Source organism: Lissotriton vulgaris, chromosome 3_1 (genome assembly GCF_964263255.1).
Source record: "Lissotriton vulgaris chromosome 3_1, aLisVul1.2, whole genome shotgun sequence".
NCBI classification, from domain to species: domain Eukaryota; kingdom Metazoa; phylum Chordata; class Amphibia; order Caudata; family Salamandridae; genus Lissotriton; species Lissotriton vulgaris.
In genome coordinates, this window is record NC_141689.1 from 499,295,034 (window position 1) to 499,315,113 (window position 20,080).

Sequence of the window (20,080 nt, forward strand, 5' to 3'; positions counted from 1 at the left end):
ACCCCTAATACTGGAGAACTAGAGCTTCCCCCGGGTGCGGGCCTCGCTGAGACAGGCCTGCGGCGGCCGACCAGTGGGTGCGTGTCCTGGGCAGGGGCGCGGCCGATGACGCGGCGGCGCTCCTGTCACGAGGTGCGGGCCCAGGAGGCTTTGGGCTCAGTGCGGCCTGGTGGCTACGATGCGGCGGCCCTCTCCTGACACAGGGGGCCGCCGAGGGGGGATCAATGACGCGACCCTCCACCGGGGCGCCGGGGCAGTCTAAGGAGGATGATTTCCGGCCCAGCGCGGCCTCCAGGGTTTCCAGCGGCCCTCTCCTGGCATACGGGGGCCGCTGAGGGGGGAGATTCCTCGACGCCTCAGGGGGGCGCAGACGGCTCCGGGCCGTGGCGGTGAGTCAACCTGCGCGGTGCACTTCAGTCCCAGACCGCTACGGGGGCAAATACGCGGCCAATGAAGCGCGTGGGTCAGAACAGCGCCGGGAAGCGCTCGAGGCACTCTATGAGGGGGGCGCTCCCAGGGGCACGGCAGCGCTCAGGACAATAGCGCTTTACAGTACAGGCAATCCCAGATGCCAGATGCAGCGCTGGACAGGGGGCATTAGATCACGCTCTTCACACAGTTTAGTAGAGACTGCACAGGGAGGACAGAGAGGCCCAGATGAAGGCGGGGAGTGCGCAGGGCAGCTCAGTCCAATACCTGGCCGATCCCCCAGCAGTCTCTGGTCAAAGGAAAGTAATCTTCTTGGCGCTTGGAAAGGCATTACGAAGGGAACAGGTGGGAAAAGATGAGCAATGCCCTTAAGGAAGCAATTTACAACAGGGGACTTGAAAAGAGAAGGCTGATCAGTAAGCCTATGAAAGGCTCAAATGTCCCAGAGATAGCCCTTTAGAGTGCAGTGAGCAGAGCCCTGCTGGACCAAAGAAAGGAGGAACAAGAGAACATCAGAAAGAGGGGCAGAAAGGGGATCCACAGCCTTTGCTGTGCACCACGCCACAAATTTGTTCCATCTGCAGGCGTATACAGTCTTAGTGAAGGGACGCCTGGCTGCCAAAATAACATCACAGGCTTTGGGAGGAAGGTCGAAGGCTGTCGACTGTCGCCGCTCAATCTCCATGCAAGGAGGTGGAGACTGGACAGATTCAGGTGAAGGACCATCCCCCGCTGCTGCGACAGAAGTCCCTTCCGAAGAGGCAGACGGATCGGAGGATCGATGGCCATGTGTAACGGCTCGGGATACCAGACTCTTCGTGACCAATCCGGAGCCACAAGGATGACTTGGGCCCGGACACGCTTGATCTTCATCAGCACTCTGGGCCGAAGTGGTATAGATGGAAAGGCATATATAAGAGCGCAAATCCTCTCGTGACGAAAAGCGTCGGCTGGCGAGTGCCGCCATGGAAATTCCAACGTGCAGAATTGTTGACATTGCACGTTCTTTTCGGTGGCGAATATATCTCACTAAGGCACTCCCCACTGCTAAAAGAGACCTTGCTCCACCTTAGAGTGAAGACACCATTCGTGATCCCTTATGCACCTGCGGCTGAGGTTGTCAACTCTGGCGTTCAGAGAACCCGCCAGGTGTTGAACCACAGGGGTTTATGCCCTGATGTTCCAGCCATGTCCAGAGACAGGGAGCCTCTTGAAATAGGGTTGACAGCGCCACACCACCTTGCTTGTTGCAGTACCACATGGCATTGGTGTGGTCCGTGAATATCTGCACTACTCTTCCCCGGGCAGAGGAAAGGAATGCCTCCAGTGCAAGACGGATCGCCAGGAGCTCTAGAAGGTTGATGTGGAGCCCGAACTCTGCCGGAAACCAGAGGCCTCTGATCTCCGCCTCTCCCATGTGCCCGCCCCAGCCCAGAATTGATGCGTCCATCTCCACTGTGTACTCTGGTTGGGGAAGGGAGAGGGATCTGCTGTTGACCCAATCCTAGTTTGTTAGCCACCACTGCAATTGTCATGCAGTGCCCACAGATATTGGAACACAATCGGACAGATTCCCCTGATGCTGTACCCACTAGAACTTCAGGTCCCACCGCAGAGACCGCATATGCCACCTGGCATGATCTACCAGCAGGATGCAAGAGGCCATGAGGCCCAGCAACCTCAGGGTAATTCTGACCGAAACTCGGGATAGAGACTGAAAGATCTGAATCATAGCCCGAATATCCCGTACTCGCACCTCAGGAGGATAAACCCGAAACTGCGTCATGTCCAGAACCGCTCCGATGAAAAGGCGCTTCCGAGAGGGAGTCAGTGACTTTGGCACGTTTATAGTGAACCCCAGCAAGTGCAGGAGGTCCGCCGTAGTCTGGAGGTGGGAGACAACTGCCTGGGGTGAGCCTCGCTTCAACAGCCAGTTGTCAAGATAGAGGAAAGACTGGAACCCCAGATCTGCGCAGATGAGCTGCGACCACCGCCATCACCTTTGTGAACACCCGAGGGGCACTGGTAAGGCCAAAGGGGAGCACAGTAAACTGAAAGTGCTCGTGGCCCACCATGAACCATAGATAACGCCAGTGGGCCGGCAGGACAGGGATGTGAAAGCAAGCATCCTGCAAGTCCAAGGCGCCCATCCAGTCTCCAGAGTTGAGGGCAGACAGAACCTGACCTAGAGTCAATATTTTGAACTTCTCCGTCCGGAGGAAGCAGTTGACATTCCTGAGATCCAAGATAGGACACAGGCCTTTGTCCTTCTTGGGCACCTGAAAGTAGTGGGAATAGCAAACACAACCTACTTCTGGGGCAAGAACTCGCTCGATGGCTCCCATGGCCAAGACAGCGGTCACTTCCTGTTGGAGAAGGGCCAAATGATCCTTTGACATTAGATGGTACTGAGGTGGCATGGCTGGGGGGTAGTCTCGAAGGGGAGGGAGTAGCACCTTCTGACTATCTGTAAAACCCACGTGTCCCACATGATGATGCATCATTGGCGATTGGTGGCCCTGAATGGTCGGATTAGGAGGGTTTAGAGGCTTCTGCAGAGGGGGCGGTCATGGACTGGCACGTTCGCTAGCCCCCATACCCACAGTGGACCCATTGTCCTGCCTAGCGAGTCAGCGGTATCCAGTCCACATTGTATGGTAAACTTTGCTGCGTCACTCCCCTCGGCGACCGATTGGGAGAGCACGGCCCGAGCCTCCTCCGGGCACTGTGACAGCACCTGCGCTACTGTATATCACACAGTGGGTGTAACGGCCCAACAGACATGCAGTGTTCACCAACCGCAGTCCCAAGCTGGAGGAAGAAAATCTCTTCTTCCCAAGATGGTCCAGCTTTTTGGATTCCCAGGTTGTGCGGTAGGGAATGCACCTTTGGACATTGAGGCTTGGACCACCAAGCACTTAGAGGTGGGGTGTTGAGAGAGGAAAGTGGGGTCGCCCGGGTGGCATCGGGCAATCATTCTATCCACAGGAGCCCCAGTGTTGGTCCTGGACCAGGTGCCCAATAGGATGTCAGTTAGGACTTCATTAAACGGCAGCAGGGGCTCTGAAGAGCTCACTGCCGGTTTAAGCACCTGTGAGGAGACTTCGGATTTATTGTCCAGCAGTCTGAACACAACTTGGGATCATGGTCGCATTTAAAGCACCACAGGCACACGCGCTGCGGATCAGTCACCGACGTCAGCTGCGGCAGGAACCGCAAGCCTTGAAACTGGGCATCCCTAACGTGCACCAGGAGTACAAACAGTGTCGACAAAAGTCGCAAAAAAGTCAGTAAAAAAGTGACTGGAAGTACTGCTCTCTCCAGATCTGCGCTGGCTAGAGCGAAAAAAGAAAGAACGGACGTCAGCGCGTAAGGGCGGCGTCTAAGTAGCTGCTGAGACATCATAACGGCGACCACACTGCCAACAACTAACGCAAAGCCGACCAATGCCACATTTGGATGTGCAGGGGTACTGCGGCCAAAAAATTCTCAGGATCCAGTCTGACGCCTGGGGGTAATTCACAAGGTAAGGAATCTATACCTAATTGTCTCTTTCAGATATTTAACATGGTAAGGGGATTTCACAAGAAGTTAATAGTTAGGTTCACAGGTTTATTTACTTTTTTGTACAGCTCACGCACAAGTAATCAGTAGCATCAGTGCCTTCGAATTAAAAAAAGAAGGGGGAGAAATGCATGTGAATTAATATAGGCTTCTTTTATTTGTTTCATGGTGAGGAGGCAGGGGATTATACAGGTTTGAGCCTTAAGAGTGTAAGGACATTTTCACCAGGTTACCAATATCTTAATGAGAACAGCCCTTGGCTATTTCAAGACACCAACCTTATGTGACCAGATGTTTGTTAATGAACCACCAATATAATCAGGTGCGGCACTGGGCAGAGCCTTTGCACCAATGCAATGTGCTTTGAAGGCAACACTGCTTTACTAGCAGCCCACTGAGCACCTGATGACAGAAAATGAAAAAAACTGGTCTGTTAGAAGATGGCTAGCAGAATAGTCTACATTTGTAAACTGGTTTCAATAAAAGCAAATGCACAAGAGTGAGTCTTTGTGTAAAAATGTGTATTACTATCTAAATATACTGAGCACCAAATAAAGAAAACTTTTAATCATCCTACCTACACATTGATTTTTTGAAACAGCATTGAGTTAAGCCAGTGAACTAAAAGCACATGAACAATGTACCAAATCTACTTTGTAGGCAGAAACTGATATTGCCCAAATAATTTCTTACAGAACTACATCATCATGTTTAATGCTAACCCTTATGATCCTACCTTAGTGTACAATGTTGATCAAATTGGGATACATTTAAATATTTAAAGACACCCCATAACACATACTGTAGCAAAACTGATATAATTCTGGAATGCAGAGACATTTAAAAAAATTGTATTTAACTTCATGTCATCACTTTAACAGTGTCTATTTGGCAACTCTCTAGCATTTTGCACACTTCCTATATTTTACAGTAAATTCATTCGGTTCAAAACTATGCTTTAAGAAACCTGTGGAAACAAGAGCAACAGGAAGAGTCTCACACTTTGTTTACAAGGCTCGCATTATTAGATATTTTTGACTTCCAATCATCAGTTTCTACTATAGCATCTTGGATAAACTGGCAAAGTTCTCATTTAGGGGCCGATTCTGATCTGGGTCGGAAAGCACTCCGACCGAGCCGGATCTGGGGTGTTTTCCGACCGATCCGGACTCCTGCAGTCCGACCGAGCGAGTACGATGCGGCCGTATGCTGTCGGACTCGGTTCGGACGGACTCCCATAGAAGTCAATGGGAGCCGGTCGTACGACGCGTACATGGGCTCCCATTGACTGAATGGGTACGTCGCGGACAAGTGCACCTCCTACAGTGGGTAATCGTCGATGCCATCCGCACCGTACATGCCGGTGTTGGGTAGACCAATGGGTCTCCCCCTGTGTCGGAGTCGTAAGGCTGTGGGTAACAGGGGGTCAGACGCGGACCCCTGAAGTCCAACTCGGGAGCTATTGCGAGCCAGACGGTCCAACTCGATCCGGCTGTCCGAATCGATCATCGTACTAGCTCGGTGGTGAAACATCTCCATTGCGTGCCACGGTTTGCATGTGACAGTCGTACGGAGCGGTTCGGAAACTATTCGGACAGAGATTTTGCTCTTGTTCGCATCATACTTCGACGTTCAGACCTGTGTACGACTCGGACAGAAATTCAGCCTCCGAATCGGAACCGCTAATGTCGAACCCGATTCGGTGCCCTACCGACCGAGATCAGAATCGGCCCCTTTGTTATCCATTGTTTTCTAGACACCACTGTAATTTTGTTTGTGTTTTATTTAAAGTTAGATTAAATAATCTTGGATCGTACCACCAGGTTGATTAAGACTCTGCATTTCCCTTTCTTTGCGATCCAGTTCTGCTGCTTTTCTTTCTAGTTCTTCCTGGCGCTTAAGGAGTTCAGCTTGAGCCAGAGCATGCTCCTGAAATAAAAAAAGATAATTTTGCAGACATTTTATAGCGTCAATTAACTAATACTATTTATAAGCAGAGACTAAATTGTAATCGATCTAAGAAATTGAATCTTGCTCTTTGAAACCATTTGCTGTATCCATGTCATATGTATATTTTTTACCTTACTTAGTACTGCTGGTTAGGGTATTTAAGAAAACACTTACTGGCCAGCCACTGTTTTATCCTGCAACTGGAGGTGGAATCCACATTAGGAGGCCTGCACCTTTTGCTTCAGCTCCCTCCCACCAAAAGTTCTTAAGTGCAATGCGGCCCTGCGGGGCACACCAGGCCACCCAGGTCAATGGCGGGCCCGTCAATGTCCATCAGAGCTTAAGACTGAGCTTACAGAGTGGTGGCTCCCCATTGAGGAGGTAAGACGGTGGACGAGCACAGTCTTTAAACGCGCCAGCAGCCTCAGGTCATGCCATGTTTTAAAAATTGTACTTGATCTTCTTGCTGTGAATCTTATTTGCATAACCCTTCACCTGGTCCCTGCCGACGCGCGCTATTTTGTAAAACGCGCTAGTTGCCCCAGGTGACGTTATGTTTTAATACTTTGCCCGGTCTTATTGTTTTAAAGATTACCTTTGAGTGTGGCTTTCAATCCCCTGCTCCTGCTCGATAATCCAGCCTCTTCCCAGTCACTTCCGCCCCCTACCCCGGTCCACCACGGGCTTGCCCGATTGTTGTGGAGGGTAGGCGGGGCGGCCAATCACGATCTCTGGACGCTGGGAGGGCGGAGTCTGTGGTCAGCACACCAGCCATTTAAGGCGATGCACTTTAGGACGCGCGCAGCGGGTGCGCTACTGGCGCGCCGAAGGCGCGCCGAAGGCGCGCCTAATGCTAGCCCGTCTGCGGCCGTCCGCGCCTGTGTCGCGCCCAGCCAGGCAGGCTGCAGGAGGATTTACAATAGGGCAAACACGCTGGCCCAGGGCACAGCTACGGGCCATGAGACCTCAGACCGGTAGCTGCAGCGTCAAGTTCAATCCCACTCAGCTACTTGTTGACCATTTCGTATGCAAAGACTGTGGCTTTCCCTTGGAAACTCCTACCAGCTGCCTTATTAAAGAAAGAGCCGCCCAGGGAGGTCAAGGCGTGTCTCGTCAATTGCCGCTCCCTACCACGCCATGCAGGCGATCGAATATGCTACTTACCAGTATGCATCTGTTCTTGGCATGTAGGGCTGCTGACATTCATATCTGTGCATAGATCGCCGCCTAGTGTTGGGTCCGGATGATTGCGGATGTTGTCCTGGAAGAGTCTTCGAAGTATCACGAGATAGGTGGCTCCTCCCCTGGACTACAGTGCGCATGGGCATCCACTCCATCCTCCGATTGTATTTAGCCATTGTGGCAGAGATGGAGTTTAATACTGTAAGTGATGACCATGCTAAGAGTAATTCAGAGTGCTGCAGCCGCTACAGGCGCTGGGGAGGAGGGCGGGCGATATGAATGTCAGCAGCCCTACATGCCAAGAACAGATGCATACTGGTAAGTAGCATATTCGGTTCGAGGCATGTGGGCTGCTGAATTCATATCTGTGCATAGAATATATAGCAGTCCCTCTATTAGCGGCGGCCGCCCGTGCCAGCTGCAGTGTTTTTAGAACAGCCTGCCCTACAGCTGCCTGCTGTTTGGAGTGCACATCTACGCAGTAGTGTTTTGTAAATGTGTGTATGGTAGACCATGTGGCTGCTCTACAGATTTCCTCTAAAGAAATGTTTCCAAGGAAAGTCATGGAGGCCCCCAACTTTTGTGTGGAGTGGGCTCTTGGGGGAACTGTTAATGTGCGCTTAGCCTTTTGATAGCAAATCTGTATGCCCTTAACGATCCACCTGGCTATACCTGCTTTGGAAATGGGGTTGCCTTTGTGTTGTGGTGAAAAGGCAACAAGCAGTTGCTTTGTTTTCCTAAAATCTTTTGTCCTATCTATGTAGTACATTAGTGCTCTTTTGACGTCTAGTGTGTGGAGCATTCTCTCTGCCAGTGAATCAGGATTCTGGAAGAACACTGGCAGTTCTATAGTTTGATTCATATGGAACTGTGAAACCACTTTAGGCAGAAACTTAGGGTTAGTGCGTAAGTGGAGTGAATCTGTAGGAATGGCTCCAGGATAGTTAGTGCCTGAAGTTCACTAACTCGTCGTAGCGATGTGATTGCTATTAGGAAAGCCACTTTCCATGTCAAGAATTGTATCTCGCATGAGTGTAGAGGCTCAAAAGGTGGACCCATCAGACTGGTGAGGACCACATTCAGGTTCCATACAGGTGCTGGTGGGTGTCGGGGAGGAATAACTTGTTTGAGTCCCTCCAGAAAAGCTTTGATGGCAGGCACTCTGAAAAGTGAGAGATGCTGCCTATTTTGGAGATAAGCTGCTATTGCGGATAAATGTATACGAATGGAAGCATAGGCCAGATTGCATTTGTATAGATGTAACAGATAACAGATGATGTTGTGAGTAGATGCATCTAGCGGATTAATGTTGTTGCTTGCACAATAAATGAAAAACCGCTTCCATTTTGCCGCATAACATGCTCTAGTGGTGGGCTTTCTTGCCTCCCTTATGATATCCATACAGTCAGGAGGCAGGTTGAGGTAGCCAAATTCTAAGACCTCAGGAGCCAGATCGCCAGGTTGAGCTGTTGCGGATCTGGATGCTGAATGTCGTCATGGCTCTGCGTCAAAAGCCTGGACGTGAGGTGCAGCCTTTGATGCGGTACCACGGAGAGTTCTAGAAATGTGGTGTACCATGGTTGGCGTGCCCACGTTGGAGCAACCAGGATGAGAGTCATCGAGTGTTGCTTCAGCTTGCGTGCCACTAGCGGCATCAGTGGTGCTGGAGGAAAAGCGTACGCAAATATGCCTGACCAGTTCATCCATATCTCATTTCCCTGCGGGTGTGGGTGTGGGAACCTGGCGGCAAAGCTTTGGCATTTTGCGTTTTCCCTTGTGGCGAAGAGGTCTATCTCTGGATGACCCCACTGCTGGAAGTACGGTTGGAGTACTGATGGATTTATCTCCCAATCGTGCATCCAGTGGCTGTGCCTGCTGAGCAGGTCCGCCATCTGATTGTCCTTGCCTGGGAGGTGTTCTGCCATGCGGAAGATGTTTCTCTGAATGGCCCACTTCCACATGCTCTGAGCCAGATGAGACAACTGTGGAGAGTGTGTACCTCCCTGCTTCTGCATGTAGTACACGGCCGGCATGTTGTCCATCCGGATCAACACAACCTTGTTGCACAAAGTACTTTGAATGCTTTCATTGCCATGAAGATAGCCATCAGTTCCAGAAGGTTGATGTGCATCTTCTTTTGCTGTGCTGTCCATAGTCCCTGCACTGTGTAGTGGAGTACATGAGCTCCCCATCCCTGGAGAGATGAGTCCGTCGTCAGTAAAATCAGTGGCACAGGCTCCTGGAACGGCCGGCCCCTGCAAAGGTTTTGTGGATTACACCAATGCAGAGAGTTGTATGTGCGACTGGTCACCAACACTAGGTCTTTCAATTGTCCATGAGCCTGATTCCCCTGACGTGCTAAGCACTCCTTAAGCGGACGCATGTGTAGTCTCGCGTGCGGGACTATGAAGATGCAGGAGGCCATCATGCCTATCAACTGCATGAACACTCGTGCTGGAAGAGAGTGTTGTGGTTTGAATTTCCGTATCAGCAATTGCATGCTGTTGATCCTCACTGAATTTGGCTGTGCTTTGGCTGCCAGAGTGTCTATTGTCGCGCCCAAGTACCGCCGTACGTGGGCGGGCTGAAGGTGGGACTTTGGATAATTCAGTGAAAACACCAGATCGTGAAGAAGGTGAATGCTGTGGGACATGTGGGCGGCACATTGCTGGGCCGACTTTGCCTGGATAAGCCAGTCGTCCAGATAAGGGTAGACGTGAACGTTTTGTCTCCGTAGGTGTGCAGCCACTGTCGCCAAGCACTTGGTAAACACCCGGGGTGCTGTCATCACTCCGAAAGGGAGGACCTTGAACTGATAATGCTGATCCTGAATGGTAAATCTGAGATAGATTCCGAAGGTTTTTGGATCAGTAGAGCTCCGGGTGCACTGCCCGTATGTACGCACACAATACAGATTAAACTCTTATTCAGGTGCAAAAACGGCGAGTGGAGAACCCTAAAACCACTCAATTAGAGTAGAGGAAACTACCCCTTATTAAACAGACTTGGTTGCCGATGCACTCAGTATGGTATCCAACATTGGATACCATACTGAGTGCATCGGCAACCAAGTCTGGTAAATCTGAGATATTTTCTGTGTGACGGGTGTAGCGGTATATGGAAATATGCATCTTTCAGATCTAGTGTTGCGAGGAAATCTCCCTGACTGAATAAAGGTAGAACCTGCTGTAATGTGAGCATGTGAAAGTGTTCTGATAGAATGTACTGGTTTAGGGGCCTGAGGTCCAGTATGGGTCTGAGGGACCTGTCCTTTTTTGGGATCAAGAAGTACAGCGAGTAGACCCCTGTACCTTTTTGTTCTACAGGCACGAGCTCTATGGCTCCTTTTTGCAGCATGCTGACTACCTCCTGCTGCAATAATTGTAAATGCTCTGCGGACATAGGACGGTGTCTTGGGGGTATGTTGGGTGGAGTGGATGTTAACTCCAGACAATAACTGTACTGGATAAGCTGCCTCATCCACCTGTCTGTAGTGATGGATTTCCAGACTGGCAGGAACTGTTGTAGTCTCCCCCCGACAGGTGTGGTATGGGCGGGGGCAGTGACAAGACGTCACTGTTTGTTAGTGGCGGAGGATCGGGAGCTGTTTCCACGACCTCTGCCCTTGGTGCTGTTTCCACGATAGCCACCCCTATTGTGTTTGACGTAGGTGGTCTGCGTGCCTCCTTTACTGTATTGTGTCTCCTGGGCCAGCTGGCCTCTGGAAGCTCCTCTATTGTTGGAGCGACGAAAGGAACCACCCCTGAACTGCTGCGACTGTAGAGCCCCCCATAGACTTTGCAGTCTGTGTGCCCTTCTTAATTTTTTCTAAGGTGGTGACCACCTCTGGGCGAAATAAGTAATCAGGGTTAACTGGCTGATTGAGTATGGTGGTTTGTATCTCGGGCTTGAAGCCGGAGATTCTCAGCCAGGCGTGTCTTCGTAACATCACACTTGTATTAATCGCCCTGGCTGCAGTGTCTGCTGCGTCCAGCGCACACTTAATAGATGAGTTTGATATAAGTTTCCCTTCTTGTATTAGCATCTCTGCTGCCTCCTTATACTCATCTGGCAAGTGTTGTAACAGGGTCTCGAGTGTATCATAATGGGCCCTGTCTTATCTGTCTAAGAGTGCCTGTGTGTTGGAGATTCGCCAGACATTGGCCGATTGAGCTGCCACCCTTTTCCCTGATGCTTCTAGCACTTTAGATTCTTTGTCAGGGGGAGGAGCATCACCCGTTGTTAGCAAGTTCGCTCTTTTGCGGGCATTGGAAACAACCAGAGAGTCCAATGGCAACTGTCCCTTGATATACGTAGGGTCCACAGGTGCTGGTTTGTATTTTTTCTCAATTCTGGGGTGGATTACCCTTGCCCTTTTGGCCTCCTTAAAGGTGAGGTTTTAATAGCATAGACATGACTGTCCAGGGCAGTTTGTGGATCCCCTGGGTCAACAGCATCTGTACAGGGTTCAGTGTGATCTTCTGGATCAGTGTCTACAGGATAACTGTAATCCTCATTGTCACCATCCCCTACATCCACATCTGAGTATGTGGGTTAAATAGGAGCAGTGTCTTGTCCATGTGGTTGTATAGGTTCAAAAAGAAGAGGGGACGAAGCAGAATCCCTTTTTTTCTTCAATGGAATTTTATATGACTCCATAGGCTGTTCTGGGGTGATTTTTCGCTTGTAAATGGAAAGTCTACCCATCTCAGCGTCGATGAATTGCCTCGACTGATCTTCCTGTGGAGGCTGTCGATGCTTGGTGGCCCCTTCCGTAGTTGTAGGCTTCGGCCCCATGGACACCTTTTTGGTCGCTTCGACGCCCGTCTTAGGGGCGAACGCTTTAGGTACCTCTTTCAGCGGCAGTGTGAACTGAATCAGTCCCGACGACTTCGGAGGTTTACTGACCGGCTTCGGGGGTGGAGTGGCCTTCGGCCCGACCACAATAGCCTTTTCTTTAATGCGTTGCAGCGAGTCCGACACCTGCTTCGAAAAAGAGGCGGATGGCTGTGTTGACTTGACGGGGTCTTTAGAGCCACTGCTATTCGTGGACTCGAGGTCTTAACTGCCCTTAGCCTTGTCGAGTCGACGTTTAGGATCGAGAACGTTCTGAGTTTCGAGTCCCTTGTTAGTGTCTACGGCCTTCGGCGCCGACTTCTTCAGGTCGATGTCCTTGACCATTTTCTTCGGTGCCCCGGCCTTCGGCTCGACACCCTTTAGCGACCTCCCTGGGTCGATGACACTCTTCCGTTTCGTCGGTGCCGATGGTTCAGAAGCCTTCAGTCCGACCAAAGTAATACGCACTTTCGGTTTCGATTTAGTTTCCGGTGCTTTCGGTTTTGTAGACACCGATGCTTTTGGTTTCGATTTCGATCGGTCAACCGATGGCTCTTTGGAAGTGTCCGTAGCCGGGCCTTGAAGCGAGGCTGTAGAACCAAGCGTTTGATCTTGGGTAAGGCCATGTGGCGATCCCTCGACCTGAGCCTTATCGAGTGTTTTGGTCTCGGCCCCAGTACCAACGGTTGGGCCTAGCTCCTCGCTCGAGCTATCTTCCACGGCCCCAAAGGCCTCATCGTCGTCTCCTACCTCGTCGACGACGTCTTCATTATTGACCATTTCCACATCTGCGTCGTAACTGGAGTCGATCTCCGATGCAGGATCAGACAGGTTCTCTTGAACTTCCTGCTGGACTCCCTCATCTTACTCGGCATCAAAGATGTTCACCGGGTCGGGTGCCGTCTGCTGGGCCTCCTTTCGCGCGGCGCGTCAAGGGCGAATCGTCTTCTTGGAGCGGAACCGAGAACAAGCCATACAGCTGGCTTCATCGTGATCCGGCGACAGGCACTTGGTGCACACCGGGTGGACATCGATGTGAGGATACTTGGAGCTGCAAACGGGACATCTCTTGAACTGGCTCCGTTCCATAATGGGTTGTCGATAAGGCCTCTGGCGTCGACCGGGCTTTGGTGCTGAAAAGCCATGCGGCTCTTCTTGACGTCGGGCTCGAGGATAGAGCTGGAACAAGTACTGGGCACCGATCGCAAAGACAATACCGACGATAACTAAAGACCTTTTGGCAAAATAAAAAGTTTTGTATCGATTCCGAACTGGAGTTAATAAATATACATCCGAATGGCGGAAAAAAACAATCTGAGGATGGAGTGGATGCCCATGCGCACTGTAGTCCAGGGGAGGAGCCACCTATCTCTTGATACTTCGAAGACTCTTCCAGGACAACAATGTGCAATCATCCGGACCCAACACTAGGAGGCGATCTATGCACAGATATGAATTCAGCAGCCCACATGCCTCGAACATATGGCTCTCTATCACCACCCATGCGTGGGACCTATTGTTCCTCACCGAAACCTTGGTCAAAAACGCCACTAATCCGGATATATCACTAGCAATCCCCCCCAATTACCGCTTTGCAGGAATTAACCGCCCTGGAACTAAAGCGGGAGGAGGGGTCGCTATTATTTTTCGGTCCCAATGGAAAATAACATCCAGGAAATTACCTAACTCGGTCCTATAGAGGCAATATACTTTAGCATCACGGACCCCGTCCATTTGGTCTTGGCGGGTGCTCTCATCTACAATCCGCCTGGCACTCAGCCTTCCCATCTTACTGAGATACTGGCCACCTTAGCTGACCTTTCCCTCAAACACCCGCATTTTACCATATTAGGTGATTTCAACCTACATGTGGATGACCCTACCTGTTCAAAAGCGAGGACCCTCGTAGAAACCCTAGCAGGCATAAACTTAGTCCAGAGAGTGCACGGTCCTACCCACACTGCAGGCCACACCGTAGACCTGATATTTTCAAACCTGCCAGCGCTTTCCACTCTGACCCCAAGTCCACTGGCCCTGTCTGACCACTCATCCCCTTCACCCTCTCCATCCTCCCCCCAGTAACTATGCACAACGTAAAACCTGATCTAGGTAGAAAATGGCACAAAGTCACCCTTGAGGCCCTGGAACCAGCATTGTCCAACGTGGAGTGGCTCTCAACCAAGAATATAGACGTAGATGCGGAAACATTTAACTCCACTCTGGTCACAGCGATTAATGTGATCGCCCCTCTTCTCCCCCTCAACTCGGCCAGATCGAAACCCTCCACCCCCTAGTTTTCATCGGAACTCCGAGCGGAGAAAAGCAAAAGTAAAAGACTCTTGCGACGATGGTGTCGCACATATGATCCGAACGAAAAAAACATATATAAAGCAGCGCTGAAGAGATTCCATAAGCTAAAACAAGCCACCATGAAGGAATACTTTTCCAACAAAATAAACTTGGCTGACAACTCGGCCAAAACCCTCTTTCAAATAGTGAAAGACTTTACGAAGCCTTCAGCACTCACCCGTTCCTCCTCACCTAGCCAAGAACTCTGTGATGACCTATCTCACTTCTTCCATCACAAAATTGTGGATATTTTCACTTCATTTACACCACCTAAAGGGCTTGATGAGGCCTTGCAGACTCCACCCTCTCCTGCGGTCAGCACCACCACATTTGTTGCATCCGACCCCATCGCCAAAGACTCAGTCCTACACAGAATGCAAAAATGTAAATCTGGCTCCCCTCTCGACCCCGTCCCAGCTCTAATATTCACGCAGCTGTGTCCATTTATCACCACCCCCTTAGTCTCCATCTGGAATACCTCACTTTCCTCTGGCATATTCCCTTCGGAATGGAAACAGGCAATGCTTATTCCCATACTGAAGAAAGTGGATGCTGACCCATCGGTACTCAGCAACTACCGACCCATTTCCCTCCTACCCAAGCCTGCCAAGATCTTGGAAAAAGTAGTACAGGAGCAACTGGCCGACTACCTAAAATCCAACTCCCTCTTGCATGACTCTCAATCGGGATTTAGATCCGGATATAGCACAGAGACGGCACTTTTGGAAGTATCAGAGACCATAAGAGAGAGCGTGGACAGAGACGAGGTGGCCATGTTGGTCCTCCTCGATCTGTCCGCGGCTTTCGACACCGTGACCCACTCCATATTACTGAACAGGCTATATGACTGGCGTGGATACAATCTTTTCTATCAGGCAGAACGCAACAGGTCTGGTACCGCCCCCACCTGTCAAAAAACAAGATGCCCCTGGACTGTGGAGTCCCACAGGATTCGGGACTCAGCCCCCTGTTTTTTAATGTCTACATGTCTCCATTGGCAAAAGTGGTTGAGGACTGCGGTGTCGGAGTGGTCTCTTACGCTGATGATGCTCAGCTTATCCTTTCTTTTAGAGACCACTCTGACAAAGGTCTCGACAATTTTAAATCCTGCCTCACCAAAATAGTTCATTGGATGACAGCTAACACATTAAAACTAAATACAGATAAAACTGAGGTGCTATTTTTCAATCTAAAAACCCCCCTGCTGCCTTCTGTATGGTGGCCGACTGAGCTCAACCCACCCCCCATCCCCGCTCACTCTGCCCGGAACCTTGGGTTTCATTTTGATAATGAACTGTCATGCAAAACTCAAATCCAAAAGGTCACATCTGCTTGTTTTGGCAAACTAAAAATGATTAAAAAAATCTCCCCCTATCTGTCAGGTGACTCAATGAGGACGGTTGTGCACGCCCTCATCACCTCACACCTAGACTATTCCAACAGTCTGTGCGTAGGAGCGCCTGCATACCTATGCCATCGACTGCAAATCGTCCAAAATGCGGCGGCAAGACCGATTTGTCATGTTCCCTATCGGCACTCCATCTCCCCTAAACTGAAGAATGTACACTGGCTCCAAATCTCTCATCGCATACAGTTCAAAGCCCTGGTCCTGGCCTTTAGAGCGCTCAATGGCCACGGTCCACGCTATCTCACAGACAGATTGAATCCGGTCCACTCGGTCTGCTGTCTGAGATCCAACCACCTCCGTCTCCTACTACCTCCCCGTTTTCATCGTTCAAGAAGAGGTGGTAGAGCCTTTGCTGTGATCACCGCCAAGCTGTGGAACTCCCTCCCGCTTGGCCTCAGACTCACCGAATCAGAATCCCTTTTCAGATCCAAGCTAAAAACATACCTGTTCTCACGCTGCTAGTTGCCTAAATCACTGCTGTTCCTGTCCTCAGCGCCGGGACACCCCCGGTGGGGGTAGCCGTGCGCTTTACCAAATTCCACAAATAAATAAATAAATAAATAAGACCTGGCCAGCTTATTATTAATGATGTCTCCCCTTCTTCAGGTTGTGATGTGGCCATGGAGTCTGTGACTGTGAAGACCCGACCCTCTGCTTGGCTGATTACAGTTTGACTTTGTCACTGGGGTCTTCTGAGAATTCAGATGGCCCCCAAGTAAAGAGAAAAAGGGACAGGATTAGGTAAAGAACTGCACCCAAACCTAAGAAAGAAGATGGCAGGCCATGATCAGCTATTACACTTGCCATACATTTCAAGCATAGAAGTTTTGCACAGATTGGAAACTAGTTTGAACATTCATTTACAACCCATACTGGGTAAACTGGATGCAATGGAGCAAAGTATATCCCAGCTCCTTAATCACAGTGGGCCCTATTAGAATGAGTTAGTTGGTATATCAGTCAGCGTACTGAACCGGTTATCCAACCCATTAATGCATATTTCAGGGCAGGGCGATGCAGCTAAGGGAGAGAACGAAATTGTGTTACCACAGCAACATAATATCAGACACTTTCCTGAGTGTAATTTACATATTAACCCCTTGCATGCTCATGATGAGCTCTGCTCGTCATGAGCTACAGTGCTCCGGTGCTCATGACGAGCTGAACTCGTCATGGCCTTTAGAACGCTCGCCTAATTCCCCTGCTGTGCTGAGCGTTCTAAAGAAACGGGTGTGGCCGTGACGAGCACAGCTCGTCATGAGCACAGGAGCACTGTAGCTCATGACGAGCTGAGCTCGTCATGAGCATGGGAGCAATGCGCGCGTCCCCCTCCTCCCCCCAGCACAGCAGGGGAATGTGCCGAGCAGGGAAGGGGTTAAAGCTGGGCAAGGGGGGTAGGGTCAATAACACATATAGCCAGAGACAGGGAAAATCCATCTTTGACAATAGTCCTGAACTTGAAGGTCAAACGTCTAATTCTTTCAACTCCCGCACATAGCAATTAGCTCCCACTCTATGCCATGTCAGGGAGCTAAAGGACCTAGAGTTTCCGAAACACTAGGTAGAGATGTACAGGGGACTGGGAGGACTCAGAGGGTGCAGATATTACATTTGCCTCCAGCCAGTTAGCCATATGTCGTGATTTTGGCAAATGTCCCGGGGCTTAGACAAACGCAGGCCGAGACCACTGAGCAAATAATGGGGATGGTGTTATATTGCCTCGCAAAGTTTACAAGAGGGGGAATTCATTTGCATAGTCATATCCTTATGGCAAGAAGAATGATGTGGATGGCTTTGCCTACCAAAAATATATTGGGGTACTGTGTTGTGCTTAATTTAGACAGTCCAATTTTAGTGAAAACATCCTGCATCAAATCCCCGATTGCTCCATCTCTGAAGTCTCAGATATTTGCTTTGCCAGTAGGCCATTCTTATGAATCACGCTCTGCAAAGAAGGTACCAATGGGGTTACCCCCAAAAAGAGAAGCAAAGAGGTTTTAATAGCTAATAGATCTGCTCTACTGATGAACCTGGAGGATTGTGATTCACTTGCCACTACTGACAACAATATATGTGGAGCTGGGGAGTCTAGGATGGTTTCCCCAATAAAGGAGGCTAATGGTGGCAGTCGTGTGGAGAATTTAAGGATGGTAACCTGGAATATTGCAGGCTTTAGAAATAAAAAGGATAATGTGGACTGGTTGAGGGAGATAGCAAAGTATGATATATTTGGTCTCCAAGAGACATGAGAAGTGGGTCCTGTTTTTTAGATGATGTCCGCTCTTATCAATCAAAAGCCACACCTGCTATTTCAGAGAGGGCCAAAAGAGGCATTATGACATTGATTATGAACACTCTCAAGATCAAAATATTAAAATGTTTTACTTTGCCCCCCTATATTCACCTATTGGTTTTCGAGGGGACTAGAGGCATCATTGTGATCTTTGTAAATTTCTATAATAATTACTTTGAGGAAGATAAGGCACAAGTGGTGGTAGCCCCGGACCAGGCATTTAGTGATATTACCTTAAGGCACTGTAAGGGTATGGATATAGTTTGGATGGGTGATTTAACATCCGAACCTGTACAAAAACAGAGAGACCTGTGTGTGTGCTAACAGACTGTGAAGGAGAACATATGGCCCATTTTGACCATTGTACTTCTGGGATCACCTTGAACAGGTGTTTGATTAAGTGGAATCTGGGGATTCTAAAATCCATGAACCCTATAACCGAAGCTATGGACCCAACATTTGGGTGCGTAGATAAGGGTTCTACAATAGACTATGTAATTGCCTCAGAAGCTCTCAGTGGGGGAATATCGAAAACTCAGGTCTCATTTTTAGGCTTCAGTGATCATGCTATCTTTGAGTTTAATATGAAATGGGAGCTTAACTGAAGGACACACAGGGATAATGCTTCCAAACCATTATTAGCCAGAAAAAATGGGTATGTTTCAAAGTGGGACAAAGTAAACTTCCTCCTTAAGGGGATACATAGTAAAAGCGAGGAGTTAACTAGATGTGTAGATTTATATGGGAACTCTGATCTTCAGAGGCAAGCTTTTGAAAATGAACTAGTAGAAATTAAATTGCATTTGGTAAGGCTATTTCCAACTAAAAATACGCCTTTATAACATTGGTTTGATACCTCATGTTTAAAGGCTTAATTTACCTTATCCAAAGCCTTACACATGGTCCGCAGAGAGGTCTCTTTGATCCGAAGTCTATGGGCTAAATATAAGCAGACCAGAGAGAAGAGGATAAAGAAGCTGAGGGAGGAAGAGAGCGTGGCAGGATCTGCGACGAGCTACACCTACAAGGACAGGAGAGGATTCTAGAAGGTCATGAATTCCCCATTTTAGGTTTCGCCTGCAAATCGCTTGCGCTGTGTTTGACAAATCTATTGTTTTTAATATAAACTTAAACAGCGCTTAAATCCCCACCCCCTCTCTTTCCTGGCTTTTCATTGGTTCATGTGCTTGCTACTTCCTTCATTTCATTTTGCTGTAGCATATTTTCATTCATTCACCACTGCTTGTTCCTTGTCTGCTTCTCTTATCAGTTTCCTGTAACATCCGCTTTGGTAGAACTATTTTTTAATAAAGTTTTGCCTCTTTCTGCTTTTTCATCTTGCAGCACATTTATATAGTGGAGAGATTATGTAATTTGCCCAGAATCACAGGATGTTGGCCACCGAGGCTTGCACCAAGATCCCCAGCTCCCAAGTCAGCAGCTCTGGCCACAGCGCCACATCTTCTCCACGCCGGACATACTGGTCAGGGAGCTCTTTTCTTCGTCCCTTCGTCCTGGACAGTGATTAATAAAAACAGCTTATTGTTTATCACATAGACAAAACCGATGCATCAGGAATGCTTGTTAAATGAGGTGGCTAGCCCTTCTTGAAACACTCATATGGAAGAAGATGGCTTGTTGTCTTCTTTTCAAAGTATTTTTGAAAACTCGATAGAGCTAACAAGCCCTATTGTGCTTCCTCAAGTTGAGTAGGGTCATCCATCTAAAATTTGAGTTGGGCAAAATGTTGCATGCTATTGCACAATCAAGTCCCCTAAAAGCCCCTGGCCCAGACATTTTCGCACAAATTCTAGATCTAGGAATCCCCTTGCTGACAAACGTTTTTAATGCTATAGCTAAAGTAGGCCCGCCGAACTCAGGGAAACATTCAATATTCATCCCTATACACAAACAGGGGGACAAAGGCATCCCTAAAAATTATAGACCGATATCTTTAATTGATAGTACTGTCGGGAAACAACCGGGATGCAACTCGATGTAATGACTTGCGTAGTAATGGCATCGTGTTGTAATGACCATTTTGTTACAGAACGCAATGTAATTGCATG

At 49.2% G+C, this 20,080-nt stretch overlaps 1 protein-coding gene across 1 annotated transcript in view; it reads right to left on the reverse strand.

Annotated features, from left to right (window-relative positions):
• The window catches only part of SCAMP1 (secretory carrier membrane protein 1), a 513,038-nt gene that overhangs the window by 271,661 nt on the left and 221,297 nt on the right, over window positions 1–20,080 (reverse strand). Inside the window, exon 4 of the mRNA XM_086960743.1 lies at window positions 5,811–5,922. Within this exon, the coding sequence (XP_086816869.1) occupies window positions 5,811–5,922 (112 nt within the window). The remainder of the gene's footprint in view (window positions 1–5,810; window positions 5,923–20,080) is intronic.